The 16,935-nt window shown below is 31.8% G+C and overlaps 2 protein-coding genes across 4 annotated transcripts; one reads left to right on the top strand and one right to left on the bottom strand.

Annotated features, from left to right (window-relative positions):
* The first annotated feature begins 443 nt into the window (after window positions 1-443).
* Window positions 444-5,070, top strand: LOC100782139 (cyprosin). Of its 3 annotated transcripts, none has more exons than XM_006597840.4 (14): window positions 444-681; window positions 1,518-1,881; window positions 1,978-2,038; window positions 2,180-2,274; window positions 2,374-2,486; window positions 2,688-2,856; window positions 2,936-2,975; window positions 3,414-3,478; window positions 3,569-3,682; window positions 3,786-3,850; window positions 3,941-4,097; window positions 4,200-4,319; window positions 4,585-4,673; window positions 4,822-5,070. In XM_006597840.4, exons 2-14 carry the CDS (start codon window positions 1,537-1,539, stop codon window positions 4,904-4,906), a joined length of 1,518 nt encoding a protein of 505 aa, XP_006597903.1. In that variant the 5' UTR covers window positions 444-681; window positions 1,518-1,536; the 3' UTR covers window positions 4,907-5,070. The 3 variants fall into 3 exon arrangements, with proteins under 3 accessions (XP_006597903.1, XP_003546541.1, XP_006597904.1); XM_003546493.5 differs by lacking the exon at window positions 444-681 and adding an exon at window positions 700-912; XM_006597841.4 differs by lacking the exon at window positions 444-681 and adding an exon at window positions 919-1,326.
* Window positions 5,071-10,474: 5,404 nt separating this feature from the next.
* LOC100781603 (WRKY transcription factor 42) lies at window positions 10,475-16,161 on the bottom strand. The gene is made up of 6 exons (XM_003546492.5): window positions 15,896-16,161; window positions 15,507-15,563; window positions 15,189-15,368; window positions 14,000-14,293; window positions 12,486-12,599; window positions 10,475-11,379 (listed from the first exon to the last, which is right to left on the bottom strand). Exons 1-6 carry the CDS (start codon window positions 15,956-15,958, stop codon window positions 10,732-10,734), a joined length of 1,356 nt encoding a protein of 451 aa, XP_003546540.1. The 5' UTR covers window positions 15,959-16,161; the 3' UTR covers window positions 10,475-10,731.
* Between the last annotated feature and the right edge of the window lie 774 nt (window positions 16,162-16,935).

Below are 16,935 nucleotides of genomic sequence, written 5' to 3'. Positions count from 1 at the left end.
GGTGTTGAATATTTTCTTTTTGTCGTCAGTATTGCTCTTGAGAAGTGGTGGCATTTTGTTATATTCATTGATATTTAATTCACTGATAGGATAAAACCTTGGGAATGCCATTTCTGACGATTTTTAACCCGTACAAAATATTTCAAATATGTTAAATGTTCTCATCAAGCAAATTCTAACAGCTTTTAACTTAAGAAAAAAGAATAACATCCGTTTTCATGTCATTATTTAACAAAATAATTTGACAATAAGAATTAAAAATTAAATAAAAAAATAGTTTGAAGAACATTACCGGTCACCATAAAAATATATTTTGCACAAGAAAAATTTAAAAAATGATAACAATTTGAAATATATTTAACATTATTATAAAAATGCCCATGCGTTACACGTTTCACAATTAATATATTACAAAAAAAAAATATTGGTTTAATTTTGGTCCTTGCGGGTAGGGCGTGAAGCGGTGAATTTGGCACGACCAACACTTCCTCATAAAATTCATGAACATCTATTACCAACTCATATGACCTTCTGGATTCTGGAAATATACCAATATAGTATGCCGTACTGGTACGCACGTGTTACATCGTATGCTGCAAACCGCTGAAGTTACTTCCACTTTTATTACCGTGCGAGAAATAGCATTATCCTAAGCGAAACTACGCGGTGCTTTCCATGCATGTAAGGTTAATTCGTTCCTTTCCAGCACCAAAAATTACTTGAAACATAAAATTAAAAGGGTAAACTACGATTTTTTTTATGGAAAGGGGGAAGTGGTAAATTTGTTCAAACTTCATACCCAGTTGCTAGTAGGTGTAAAAATTTGCAAGACCCGTATCATAGTTTAGCTTTATATATGAAGTCATGTAAAAATTTGCAGTGTCATATTTTGATCAAACACCTCTGCATCAGGTGTGATTTTTTCAAGTTTATATCTTTATTCTTATCTGTAATTACCTTTGGTTTTAGGCTTCTAATATTTGCTTAAGTCTAATCTTTGAACCTTTAACTTCTTTATCTTTTGCTTCTGAAATTCAAATGATGTTACCAAATGATACAATGCAAGCAAAAGTTCCTAGATTCATCGAGATATAGAACAGCATATAAGTTATCATGCTTGCATATTTGAGTTCATTTGCTTTTGGTTTAATACGGTATCGATAGCAATAGCTGTTTCCAGTAAGGCAAGTTAAGTCGGGATATAAGGAAAGCAACTGAAGCAAGGTGCCTAAGCCTTCCAGTAACGAGGTCTTTTAGAGTTAGATATACTTGTCATCAGTTAGAAGAACTCAGAGTCTAAGATGGTTAATCGCCGGAGACGAGCGAGTAATAGTCTATTTTCTGCATTTGTTTAGAAATCTCTGTTTCATGTATAGCTGTATAGCTGTATAGCTGGCATTGAAATGAACTTTAGTGAAATGAAATTGTTAGCAGAACTGAAAACTGTAAAGATGGTGTGATTATTTGTAATTAATCTGCTGCTTTTTTTTATATTGCTTCTGTTGAACTTTTGGTAGACCCAGATGAGTTGTAAGTATGGATTTCAAGTATCTGCTGGTTGGTATGTGTGTTTGGGCTTGGTTTGGATCAATAACTTTTGCAACTTCTAATGATGGGAGGTTGATGAGGATTGGTCTAAAAAGGAGGACTTTAGACCTTCAGTGTCTTAAAGCTGCAAGAATCAAAGAGGCTGGTCATCACAGGGATTTAGGGGGTGTTAATAGAAACTGTTGTGATGAAGATATAGTATATCTTAAGAATTATCTTGATGCACAATATTTTGGGGAGATTAGCATTGGTTCACCCCCACAATACTTCAATGTTGTGTTTGACACGGGAAGCTCGAATCTTTGGGTTCCGTCTTCTAAATGCATCTTCTCTGTAAGTTATTCCATGATCTGAATCTGATGCATTTGGTCACTTATTTGAATGTCTTTTTGAATGAACATGTTTTGAAAACACATATGGCACATGCAGATCGCTTGCTATTTTCATTCCAAGTATAGGTCGAAGATATCTAGCACCTATACCGAAATCGGTAACTTTGGATTAGCATGGCATATAATTGAAAAGTTAAATTAATTGCTTTCCTTTTTAGGTGCTTCCATTTGTTTGGATATGCAGAAACAGAAATATGTTCGTTTCAATGTACATAAATTGCATTTGGGAAAATATGCAGGAATACCTTGTAAAATCCCTTACGGCCAAGGATCAATTTTTGGATTCTTCAGCCAAGATAATGTACAAGTTGGGGATATCATCATCAAAGATCAAGTCAGTATTTTTTCCTTTATTAGTTTTCATTCAGAATTATGATTGAATTTTATATGCTTCTTTGGTTGCACTGATAGCTTGTTACTTCCCATCCTCCAGGAATTTGCTGAGATTACAAGGGAAGGATCCTTGGCACTTCCAGCACTTCCATTTGATGGCATACTTGGACTCGGATTCCAGGATACTTCGGTTGGAAAAGTCACACCAGTTTGGTACACACATGAACCTTATTAAGTCATTTCTCTGTTTATGTTTCTTCTTTCAATTTTAAATTTGAATAGAAGTGCAAGAACAATGGTGTGATTGTATTTTTGTGGTAATAAGGTAGATTAGAAGGATGATCAAACTTCCCTTTTTATTTCTAATGTTTTTTTATGTCTTAAATACAACAATGATTAGTGTTGCGACTGCAGGTATAATATGTTGGAAGGAGGGCTCATATCCCACAAAATTTTCTCTCTTTGGCTAAATCAAGATCCATCAGAAGAGATGGGGGGTGAGATTGTCTTTGGTGGTATTGACTACAGGCATTTTAGAGGAGAACACACATACGTTCCACTTTCTCAAAAAGGTTATTGGCAGGTATAATATATTTAGAACTTCATCCATATCTATTATCACCAACCAAGTCATTATTAACTTTTGGTGTTTGCACCTGCAGATTGATTTGGGAGATATTCTACTTGCAAATAATTCAACAGGTCCTCTTACATTTATATTCGTCATGTTGCTTAAATCCGCAACATTTTTTCATTGTTTATCATAGCTGTGATTAAATATGATGTATGAAGAGATTAAAATTCCTAGACATTGCATTATACTAATAGGCTATATGTTGGAACATTTTCCAGTAGAACTAAAAGGTTTTGTGCATCAACTTCTTGCTTCTGAAATTCAACTGGTCCTCTTGATTCATTTTTCACAGCATAAATTGATGATGTGATGAAGAGAGGTACGGAGAAAAGTATGAAATGAAAATTAATGATGTCATGGAGGGAGAGAGAGTATTGTTGTATGAATAACACAACTCAATTTTTTTAGTGCTGACATTCATTGTTCCCAAATTTTTTATGCTTGGTACTTTTCTTAAATACATTTGACCTGACTCACAATAGAAAATCATGTAAAAAAATTTACAGGCTTATGTGAGGGTGGCTGTGCTGCAGTTGTTGACTCGGGCACATCATTAATTGCTGGTCCAACTGTATGATCTCAAACATTAGTATCCTATCTTGATACGTTATTTTGTTTACTTTTTGTTTGCGGTTTTTTTCTTAGTGGTTTTTGTTTACAGACTGTTGTGACTCAAATTAACCATGCCATTGGAGCAGAAGGATATACCAGTTTTGAGTGTAAAAGCATTCTCCATAACTATGGGGATTCAATATGGGAATCCTTGATTGCTGGGGTTTGTTTCATTTGTAATTTTACACTTAAACTCAATGATTATTTACCGCTTTACTTGAAATTTAACCATCCTTTACCTTCTTTCTTATGTTTCATGTCTGCAGTTATATCCTGACATTATATGCAGTGCCATTGGATTCTGTTCAAATAATGAATTTAATACAATGGAGTACACTTTTCTCGTTTTCCTAATCTTGATTCTTTAGAGACACGTTCCTTTGTCCCAGTCTCTTAACAAAAGTCTAACTTTAACCTGCAGTGATGTTATTAAAACAGTGGTGCATAATCAAAGTTGGAATCGGTCTCAAACAAGGGAGAGCCCCTTTTGTAGTTTTTGCAATATGATTGTCCTTTGGATCCAAGTTCAGCTTAAGCAAAGCAATGTAAAGGAAAAAGTATTAAAATATGTGGATGAGGTAGATTTTTGCAAACTTACAATATTAATGGCTAGATATGCCTCAAATATGTTTCGAATTAAGCACTCACAAGCTTTTTCTGTCTCAATTTCCTTCTAAAAGCTTTGTGAGAAGCTCCCAAATCCCCCGGGACAATCATTTATAAATTGCAATAGGATTGCTACTATGCCACACATTACATTCACCATTGGAAACAAGTCCTTTCCCCTCTCTCCAGAACAGGTCTGTTGTTTAACATGAATTTTGTAGTTTATACATCAGTGCCTTAGCACTAGAAAAAAGCGATCACGCATAATGTATTTTAACTATTTATATCTGATACCTACCTCAATTTTATTTAGCTCTCTCCAACTTCTCATATTTGCTTCTATCCGTTTGCATTAAAAATGCTTGACAAGTAAACATAAAAAAGAAGGTATTTTTTGTTGCAATCCATGACTGCCATTTCATAATCTCAGACAATTAATCTCCCCTTTATTCTTCTTAGTATGTCCTTCGAGTTGAAGAAGGCTGTTCTACTGTCTGCTATGGCGGTTTTGTTGCTATAGATGTGCCTCCCCCACAGGGTCCCCTCTGGTAATCTACACTAGTCTTGTTAATGTCTTTCTTTGATAAAATGTAAATTATGTATGTTCCTAAGTCATTGCAGAAATGCGACAAATGCATGCTTCTCCCTCTCTATTCAACCTCTACCTTGTATATGACAATACTGGTATTTGTGCAGGGTTCTTGGAAGTATTTTCTTGGGGGCATATCATACAGTGTTTGATTATGGCAATCTCCGTATAGGATTTGCAGAAGCTGCCTAGTCATAGTTTGGTGATATTACTATGCCAAAATCTTTGTGAATAAAAAAAATGCAGGTCTACGTGATTCATTACAGCAAATAATGATAGAAGTCTCTGAGGATTTGTCTCAGGGTCTCTTGTAAGTGACGATTGGTATATTATATAAGCTTTGTGATATTAGTTAACAAGGATAAGTAGCTAGAAAAGCAGGAAAAAGAAAACATATAAGAGAGCATAACTTTCAAGGCAGAAATGTTTAACTCTACAGTACTTTTTACATCCTTATAAAATGTCAAAACAGTTTGTAGCAAGAAAAACATATGAACTCAAATCTACACTTACAGCCCTTTTTGAGAGAAAGGAATACTGAAACAGGACTTTAACCTTAACATCTTTGACAAAATGCTCAACCAAAATAAATACAAATGTTCAATCACCCAATTAGCCCATTTCAAATAAAATGAGGTTAAGGAATCTGATTACTTGATATTATAGTGGGAATTTCTGCCTACACCTCAAAATTTCTTCCTGCACCCCCTTTATCTTTAAAATAAATCTCAACACCCCAAAATACCCCTCACATCCCATCTTCTTACTCTTGTCCTAACGTGCGTCTCTTTAAACCCAGACCACATGGTATCACTTCTCTTTGAACCCACACCATTACATTGTCATGCACAAGATTAACATACTCAATAGTTTATGTAGATTCATGAGAGTTTTATAAACTCAAGTCATAGACTTGACTCGTAGACTTGTAAGAATCTATTTCATATAAAAAATAAAAGTATAAAATACCTATAAATACCTTCTTTATTTAGTTTATTATATTATGTATTATGCTTTTACATAATTTATTATTATTATTATTATTGTACAAAAAAATTGGTCAATAATGATTAACATGTCCTATGGCCCAATACCAATACAACAACACAAGCACCCTATTGAGTGACCTAATAGAACACACCAATTCTAACAATACAAAACACACTCACTCTACTGAAAAGGGGTTGAGCCATCGACTAAAAAGTTGTTGGGCTTAAACAAAGGCCCAACAATTCAAAATATAAAGAAAGAGCTTTAAAACCCTAAACAGAGGCTTAAATAAGTGTTGTTATGTTAGCCAGAGACATCCCAACAAGAATGCAGAGTGGGAGGACAAACTGCATATGTTTGATAATGGAAAAGGTCGTAACAACATTTCCAAAAAAATGTGTTGGTTACAAAGCCATGTCCCTAAGCACACAAAAAACAATCAAAATGAAGGGCGTTTTGATAAAAAAAAAAATTACCTAGCAAACTTACCAACTTGGTCTCATACTCTTGAGTTAGCACAAATCTACTCTGAGTCCTCACAAAAATGAGTTTGCTACCAAATTAACTCGAATCATTCATGTAGACTCATAAACTCAAATGAGTTTACGAGTTAACTCTCAAGTTTGACAATCATGGTTGTGCATCTCTTTGAACCCAAAACATTGTGCGGTCGTGTTTTTTCAAACCCAGATCACCTTGTTACTTCCATAGCCAACTATCCAAAATATTCAAAAGAAACAAATTCAAAATATATAGAACTACCCCTTTCTTTTACAAAACATTCAATCCAAAAGTAAGCAAACATAATTCTAAATTAGGTTTTCCATAATGCATCTTGTTTTCGGAAAAACCTAATATGAAATTATGTTTGCAAACTTCTTGATTGGCTGTTCTGGAAGTATGAAAACATAATTTTGGATTAGGTTATCCAGAAAATAACATGGATTTTGACAAACCTAGTCCATAATTATGTTTGCATACTTCCGAAACACCCAATTTATAAATAAAAAAGTTGTATATTATGGATTCATCAATATGAAAGTATGCAAAAAATTACTTCATTCTTGTTGTAGTCCCTTCATATCTATCTATTGGTGCAATCCTACCTCGTCTCACACCATGATGACTCTGCATGCCTCTTTGCCCTTTGCAATGATGTTGTTTAACAAACGCAAAAGGTCTCGAAAGATGTCATCACCATCCTCCACTTCTTCTTTGACCACCTAATCGACGTCAAGGTGCGCTAGGTCATGTTGAAGATGATGTGCAAAAGGAGAAGCAAAAGGTGAATAGGGAACTTCTAGGTTTGTTGGAATTTTGTGGCGTTGAATTAGAGATTGGAGAGGAAGTGGAAAGCATTAAAGAGTGTGGATGGTTCAAGATCGTAGAGCAAGGATTGAAGGAGTTGAAGGTGGCATTGTGGATTGGTGACGAGGATGATAGAGAGCCTTTGGTGTATGGCTTGTTGAGTAATTAGTGGTCTTAGTACTTTGCCAAGAAACAAAAAAGGGAAGGGATATAAAAAGATGAGGGAAATTTGGGTATATTTAAATTATATGATGTAGGAAGAAATTTGTGGAATACAGGAAGCAATGGATTATTATAGCTTATTGCTTACAATACTTTCTAAATTGAAGTAGCAAAGTATCTACTATTGAGTGAAAGAGGAAATGATAAGAGAAGAGGAACAAAGATTTGACCTATTATTTAAGGCTAGGAAGTATATATAAGGGATCATTATTGATGTTATCATTTTGGATGGCTTGGTAGTCATTAATAATGTTTGAAGCTCGAATTTGAAAAAAATCAGAAAGTGCAAAATCACAACTTTAGCTTAACGAGTTGGGATGCAAGCTAAGCAAGAGTTCTATTGAGCAAGCGGAGATTCACATTAAGTGAAAATACTTTCAAAAAATAGGTATGGAAGCCTTATATAGGCTTGCTAAATGAAATGAGAGATGGATCCTTCTCTTAACTCTCGTGGCTTCACTTCTCATTGAATTGCTATATATTATTCTTTCTTACAACTAACCAATGTTATTATCTAACTCACATCTCACTTTTTCATAAGATATTTGTCCTTACAAGTATTTATTAAGCAGGTTATCATCACCATTTCACTACACCATACCTTATTCTTCTCTCTAGTACTTAGAGTTGACCTCCCTAGTGCCTAAAGCATCTGAATCTCAATCATAAGCATCGATCCTTCCCCGTGGTCTTACTTACCTATCACATTGAATGAGAACATGTCTTTCCTTTTTTCTTTAAACTCTCATACTTTCCCAAATCAGGCTTACATAACATTTCTATAAGACATAGCCCATTCACAAACCCTTTTGGGTAACATACAACATGCATACGTCCTCATTTAATTTAATGTATGTGGTTTTGGTAATCTTTGTTACTATCTTTCACTTAGCTCTTGTCTTTTACTTAGTTGAGCTCCAACCATCAAGAGGTGTTCCTATAAAAAAACTTGTTATTAAACTAGCAGTCCAAGTGGTATCACAATCTTGCCTCTCTTATTTTGAGTTGCTAAAATTCATTTTGCCTCTCTTATTTTGAGTTGCTAAAATTTAAATTTCGAGTAAGAAATGACAGAACAAAAGAGAATAGAAGAATTATGAACAAATGTTCTTTCAAGTCATTAGTGCTACAAAGGAAAGAGCTCATGCTGTTGTCTCTCGTCTCCCTCCACAAGAATGAAAAATGTTGCAATGCCTCCATTTGTGAGACAATGATTATATCAAGGCATATCAAGGCAAGCGCTAATCCCGTAACAAATATCTTCACTGAAGTCTATAAAAGACGACTCAAGCTTTGTATTCAACAAGAAAACAAAGAGAAAAATGAGCAAGTGATAATCAAAGTGATCCTTTTTGTCAAGACATTGGACAATACTTTCCTATGCTTAAATTGTTCATTCTTTGCTTCACAAAGTTATTTCATTGTAGCTTAAGGGTTTATCCACTATATTGAGTGATTTGAATTTACAATTCATTCAAACATTTATTGTTTGTGAAAGCCAAAAGTGACTTAGTGTTAAACAATACTTGGGTGTTCTTAGATTCAGGGGGATTCTAAGAGGTGTGTCAGAAGTAGCCTAAAGAATACTATTGTAGCCATGAGTGGCAAAACATAATACTTGTTGTAATCAAGTTTTGATTAGTGAAATACTTTATTGGTTTGTAAATGAGAACTAGACATAGTTATTTAGAGTGAACTGGTATAAACCTAAGTATTTCTACTTCTTTCCAAAGCTATTTGATTAATATTCTTTTGTGTTATCCTTTGATACATTTGTCACATAAGTCTACACCTGAAAAGCTTTGTGAAAACTTTTTTCATTAGCATTGGATGACAGTCCTGATTTTGTTTTAAACAAGTTGTATTTGCACTCATTGGATGATACTCTTTGGGTCCAATATTTCAACATATTTGTTTACGAAAAATCATATCCTTTGCAAAAAACATTAAGTTTTATCTAACACATTATTCAATCCCTTTTCTAGTATGATTCTCAATCTAAACTCATATATAAACAAAAAAGTGATCTTATTGTTTGGATTTAAATATAAATAAATGTAATTAACTTTGTCCTATTTAATGCTATCATTTCTAAACACCCTTCATTTAATTCTATTTATATCTGCAACAAATCTTTTATTCATGATAGTAAGTTTCAATGAAGGACATTTTAGAAGAAAATAAACCTTAAAACTTGAGATTAGTAAAATTAAAATAATGTCAACTTGTTTTTCTTAATTTGTGTGAAATTAGTTATTTTTTTACTTTTATATGAGTCTAAAAAAGTATTTTTTATTTCCAATACATTACTAATTGATTTATTTACCCAATAAACTTCTCAATAAGCATAATAATCAAAATCCCTAAATCTTTCAAACTTAGTGTTCATAAAGGGAAAAGGGGGTTATGAAGCACAAGGGGGAAGCATTGACCATGGGGTGAAGTGTGAAAACCAGCTGAGGGCTTTGGGTACCTCCTAAGCTCCTTCTCTACTTCTTTTTTTCTATTTCTTCTCTTCTTCTTTTTTTTTTCTCTCTCTCTCTCTCTCACTCTTATTTATAGAGGCGCATGTGTGAGGACTGGTGGGCCTCTGGACGTCTTGGGTTTTAGAGTCCCACTTAGGCCCTATTATTGTCCTAATATTCATATGATCGAGGTTCTATTATAAGAGCATTATAATTAATAATATACCAATGAGCATTTCTAAACACTAATACATTCTTTTTTCTTATTACTCGAAGTTGAGGTTGTTACAACAGTCAATAGAGAGAGTATTATGCATATTTATAGTAGTTGCACGTATTCCTAGTGAATTATGATATTTATATTCACCTTAATACATTAAACCATTTGTAACTATGGAGTTACAAATTTTTTATCTATATATAGACTGCCTTATACATATATTACAAGAAAATGTTCATTCTCCATTTTCATCTTCTCTCTCTATATATTTATCAATTCAATAGCTGAATATTTTTATATTAATTCAACAATAGTGTATATCAAATTTTAAACAAATGCAATATATGTGATTATATAATTTTATGGTTAATTTATTTTTTTTTAAAAGTATGTTATTTACTATTTTAAATTAATTTAATGAAATGTAAATTAGTTTAAAATTTTTATAAAGTTTGTAGACTTCATCTATTTAATAAAATATTTTAATTAATTCAACAGTTGAATTTTTATAATAAAATTTAATTTATATAAAGAGTTATTAAAAAAAAGAAATTATTACTCTTAGGCTTACTGTATATTTAAATACAAGACCAAAAGCCAAAACTTTAATATGTTCATTAACTTATTTTACAAAGTAAGACTAACGAAAACCAGTGTATTAAGAAGGAAGTCTTCCTTGGAGTGACCGTAGACTTCTTATAAAACTTTACCTCTCAGACACACATATATATATATGCTCACCTCTTCTTCTGGCAAGCAAGCCACATTTGCCATTAGATTATTTAATTTGACAACAATATTAAATGTCAACTCTAAATCAACTTAGTGTAAGGCTGAATAGGTGGTATTGCAGGCATCTTAGAACAAGGGTCATAACCACCACTACTCTTACTATGTAATTGGCTTATGTTATTGATGTTGTCCTTCTGATCAGGATCTCCAGTGAGTGAGGAAATGGCTGAAAACAATGCTGCCTTGAGAGAAGGATCTTTGTTTATGGCCTCACTGACAACATCCACCAGGGCAAGGTTTTTCTCTGGGGCTAACATGGTTGGAATTGGAACCTTAGACCACAAGTGCATCAACCCCTCAGAATAATTTTGAGGGTTTCCATGCAATGGCAGAGGGAAAAATGATTGTGTATGGTCTTGTGAAGAAGTGGTGGCACTTTGGAATTGGAGATAGTTGTTGTTATTTGGCTGGGTTAAGTCCAGTGTTACTGTGGGGCATGTTGCATTTTGGGAGAAAGTGGCCACAGCAGTACTTGGGGAAATAGTGGATAGGGGTGAGTTAGGTAGAATGGTGCTGGAATGTGAGCTTGTGATTGAGCCAGAAAGGAACATGTTCAATGCGGCTGATGTTGAGCTTGCCAAAGGTCTTGCTGCTGGTGGGAGGGGATGGTTGTGGTTCCCTTCATAGGTTGTGATGAGAACAGTCTCATCCTTGAAACACCTTTGCACCTGTTACAAATGTGAATATACCACCATATATTAAGTGAGATGAGCAAGAAACTTCCAAGACATATGCTAAAAAAGAGATTTTTTTTTAATTTTATTTATATGAATCGAATATAAATATTATGAGATATATAATAATTTATATACTCTACTCGAACAACTGAGTTAAATATCTGATTATTGAAAGAAAATTTATTTATACATATGCAGAGGCTGATGTATGGTTAACAAATTCACTCAGGCAAATTAGAATGAAGTTACTAGGTGACATATTATTTGCTTTAAATTTTTCTTAACCACAAATTTTTTGTCATCAATATCGGCAAAATTAACTATTCAAGATGCAATGCTAGTATGAGGAAATATAATCACTGGTATCAAATTACTCTAAACCATCTACCATATATTAATTTTCACCCAACTAATCCCTTAAAAATTCACCCAATTAATCCCTTAAATACTTCAACTAGTACCTAATTAATTTTTCAAATATTGTGGCTAATAGGGTTGGTCTAACTTATACCAATATAATTCTTTATGTACTAAAAAGTAGTTGGTACAATTTTCTTAATTGTACCTATTATTTATGATGGAGTTGTTGAACCCTGTGATTATATATAATTTTCTACAAGGACTAATATATGTTACCGATATCAGGCCTCCCCTAATCATTTGCATGATCTTTGAAGAACTAATTTGGTAATAAAATCTTTAAAAGGCTAATAATGTTGATGAGAATTAAAATTTTTGAAAGATTAATTTGAGAATCAATTTTTTTAAAGTCTTATTTACTGATGCATAAGAGTATTGATTAAAAATTAAAAGTGATTTTATTATATTTAAAATCATATAAATACATTTTTACGCATCCAAGAAAAATGTTCTCTTTTTACTTACTTATCCAGTGTTCTAATAGAATTAGGGCACTGATTAGTATTTTTTTAAAGACTATGGTAAATGTATATTTTAGAGGATGAAGGATTTCAGCTGAATTACATATTCTCCCTGCTCTCACAGCAATGAGACAATGTATATATTGTATATATGTATGTCACAGGATGTAAGCATGGTTGCAAAGTGCAACAAACTATAAATTTATATCCACGAACCTGCTTACGAACCGGACATGCAGTTCCCATGCTACAACGGTAGTAGGCTCGAGGACAAGGGTTGCCTTTCGCTGTCTTTTGTCCGTACTTTCTCCATTGACACCCATCAAACATCTGAAAGATTAAAATAACAATTACAAATGCATATTCATTCCATTAATTTTAGTCAAATGCAAATTCCCTTTTATCAGAAGAGGTGACTCAACTTTAATTGGTAGCATATAAAAAAGAAACGAGTTTTATTTTTTAATTTAAACATAATTTGATTATTTTACACCCTTTGTCTCTTCTTGTTTCACACATGTGCTATGGTTTTTATAATAAATAAAAAATACAAGTTCGTTCACAAAAAAATTCACCTTTATAGGAGAGTGCAGTGTGAGAATGTAGAAATATTTTATGCGAAATGATTATTTTTTGAGCTTTTATATCCTGATGGTTACTATATATTGTTATGTAAATAATATAGTTAATCTATTTTTAATTTTTTACTGTTTTTGAATTATTTTTTTTTTTGTCTTTGATGATGTATATCACAGACTATATAACTGTTAATTAATTAATTCGTAAGTTGTCTGTCAGACTATTGGTTAAAGAAATTCTTCTTTAGACTTATAACTTTAGAATTCAAACCTTTAATATTACAAGTTTGTTCAAGATGACATATCACTTTCAGTTCAGATTAAGTTATATTGACAACCAATCATCAACAAACAAGTATGATAAAAATATTTATTTTTAAAATAATTATTTTACACTTACATTGTATCAAAATTAAACTCATATTTTAAAAATTATATTAACTTTTACATGCATATTTTAAATTATATTTGTTAGTGTACATCCTTTTAAATATAAGATTTGTTAAGATAAAATTTTATTTATAATTAACTTGTTAACATATTCCAACTTAAAAGAATTAAATGCATTTTAGGAAATCTCACAAATATTTACTAACATACATAAATTTGTTTTTCAATTGGAGTATGTTAGCAAATTACATTGTGCATATATGTGAAGATAATTTATAGTTAAAACTTGTTAACGTAATCCAACTATAAAATAAGAGGGCTGTAAATCTCTTTAAATATATAATTAATATGAAATTATAGGATCTATGAAACGAAAAATAGCATTGGTTGATTGCACACATATCGGTCAGGGAGTACGATTATAAGTCAATTATTGTAATATTTTTACTATAATCAGTCATTTATTAAGTATATAAAATTATCATATATATTATTTAATAACAAAACTTTAAGTGCGTATAAATTAGTACAATTTTTTAAAACTATAAATAAATAAAAATTAAACTTAATAAAAAATGGTAGTAAAAAGTTCTTTTTCAAAATTTGATAAATTCTAAAGTTTAATTAAGGATTATGTTCAACGTGTTTCGCAATTTTGCGTGAGAAACAAGCTTTTTTCTAGTATAAAATTACTCAGTCATATGAAAAAACCTACCACTAATAATAATATAATTAACTACAAAATGAGATAGAAACCCGTACCGAAGAAAAATCTGATCTTGCTCTTATGGACACTCTAGCTCTCCTGCAAGTAACCTCAGATACTTGATCTTCTGTGCTTTTTGCTTCATGCGATGTTATTTGACTGTTGATTTCACCTTCAACATTGTACTTATTATCATCACATGCAAGGTTTTTGCCTAACATTTTCTTTTCAGCGTTTTCTGCTATTGCACATGCTTTTGTGTTGCCGTCTAAAATTGATGAAGACTCGCCCATATTCAAAAACTGCCGGGTGTGTAGCATTGGTAATTTCTCCGCATCTTGTTTGTTTCCCTTCAAAATTTATATGAAGATTTATTTGAAACGTTTACTTCTTTGATCACACAGACTTAGAAAGGTATCATATGATATAGTACAAATTTTATATTATATATGAAGATATCAAGCTAATAATCATAACAAAATATAGTCCAAAGATCAAGCCTTAGAGGTTTAGTTGACCACACACACATAAAAAATTATTTTTAATTCAGTATTTTAAGAAATGGTCAAAAACTACAACTGGGATTGTTTAATTCAATGTAAAGATTTTTGGAATCTTGACGTTCACATAGCTACTACAATTTTTTTTAGTGCACATGCAATGATTACACTCAGTTTAAAACCTATGTTCATTCTCATGTATACTACCTAAATCTCTTGACCATAATGATTCATTGCGACCGATTTTGTTAATACATCAAATGCATGTCAACAGTTTTTCATAATATTAATAATTGCATTGAAATTCCAATTGCAAACTTCAATTTAAAATCCTATTTAATAGCCACAGCTACCAAAGACTACCACTAGTCCTGATTTTTATTTTCATTTTTTTCCACACTAATTTTACTGATGTTTCTACTTCTCTATCTTTCTGTCACATGTATACACGTCACGTATGTTACAAGAACAACAAAAAATATTTTTTTCATTCTTTTTTGGGGGGTAATATATAATCCTGGCTTATCTGTTTGTCTATAATTCCTGGCATAGCTAGCAGATAGAGACCTCCTCGGCCGGGTATTATTGCTGGCACTAAAAAATAAATGTTGAGTTGTTGTTGACCAAGTAAAACTAGATTAAATGTTTTCAGGTAATAACATAAAATTTTGAATTAAAGGTAATTAATTAAAAATGGAAAAATAACCATATTGATCAAAACAAAATTTAAGTCAAACTTAATTACCTGCAAGTCATGATTATTATTATCATTGCGAGGTGATGATGAAAATAGTTGATGCTGCTGCATCTCAAAAAGTATGCGATTCTGAAGAGCAGTGCAGTGTTGATTAACCTGATTCAGCATAGCCTTCAAAATCTCATTCTCTTTCTTTGCTTCCTCAAGCTTGATTCGCAGCATCCCCATCTAAGAACCGAGAAAAATAATTATTGAACATCTTCAACATAAGGGTGCATCAATGAAAATTTATGCAGATTAATTAAAAATAACATATATTATTGGCTTATAGGGTACCCGAGAAATTAATTAATTAGTATTACTCACTTGGTTAAGGGGTTGCCCTGAGTTATTCAGGCTCAAGCTTAGAAGAGTAGATCCCATCTGCAAATTTTTTTTGTCCCTAATTAGTTAGCAAAAATCATTTAATAACTCAAAATTATGTTATATTGTGAGAAAATCTGCTCATACATACACACATCTATATGTTTGATTTATCTAGAAATTTATGGATATAAACAAAAAGTATATATGAAAAATAAATCGAATTAAGCAAGGAGAGACCAAGGTCAACCGCAATTATAGTTGCATCGGTCACATATTTTTTCTTAATTTTTTTTCAAAATTTATGTTTTAAAAGAATTTTGATTGCAACCACAATTTAAAAGCTTGCAAGAAACTAAACAATAACAAATATCAGATATATTAAAACTTACAGTATTATCATATGGGTTTTCCTCGTCTTCCAGCAATTCTTTTATCGCAGCTTTATCTTCCATTTATGTAGCCTTTAAGCTTGTTACTACAACTCAGTTGGTTTTCCCAGAGTGACACCAAACTTTTGAAGCATAACTATATAGTGGGTGTAGTCTGCAGCGTTTATGGACGAAATTTCTGCACTGTACACACCACCAATATAAGTCCTCGCTAAGTCTATATTTTTCTAGTAGTTTGTTTTTCCACCGATCCGAATATTTAATTCCGTTTGTTAAATTAATACTTTTCTACATAAATTTTAGAAAAAAGACCTCGATAAGGAGTGGAGAAAAGAGATATAGATAAGAGGGAGAACGTAGCATCATTTTTTTTTTTAAAAAAAGAAGAAGTTATGTTTTAATTATTTTAAAATGGAGGCTCTAAGACGTTGTTGAATGAAAGACTAAACCCTAGTGTTGAGACTCAAGGGATCAGGAACTTACTAAGGACTGGACTAAGTAAGGAGCCACGTACTAATAAATTAATGGATTTGATTGTTGTAAAGTAAAAGATAAAATAAGTAATTTTAGTTGTTAATGAAAAAATCATTAATCGATATTACATGTAGGTATGTACACACATACCTAACAAATTATGAACGTAATAAAATATAAACTGTTTTATTTTCTTATTAATTATTGAGACTATTTGTTTTTCCTAATTCACTTTAAATCAATAAAATCTAAAATATAAATCTATTAATTAACATAGTGAGGTTTTTACTTATTTATATTTCCCAATATTTCATTTTTTATTTTTTTCATGTTAAATTTTATTTATTTATTTATCCTCAATTTTCCCGTTTCGGAATACAAGTAGTCATTTGTCTGTTTTCTCCAATTGTTTTTGAATTATGTTGGCTATTAATTTCCACATGCGTACAAGCTGTAAACTTCATAAGAAAATTTCTAAATTTCTACATTTCTACATGCGTACAGAAATGTCCAATTAATATGAACCCGTATGGCAATATATGTTCTATATATCTAATTCAAAAAGA

Source organism: Glycine max, chromosome 15, assembly GCF_000004515.6.
Source record: "Glycine max cultivar Williams 82 chromosome 15, Glycine_max_v4.0, whole genome shotgun sequence".
In the NCBI taxonomy this organism is placed as follows: Eukaryota; Viridiplantae; Streptophyta; class Magnoliopsida; order Fabales; family Fabaceae; genus Glycine; species Glycine max.
Note: the sequence above shows the minus strand (reverse complement) of the source record. Positions and strands in the feature narration are given on the sequence as shown.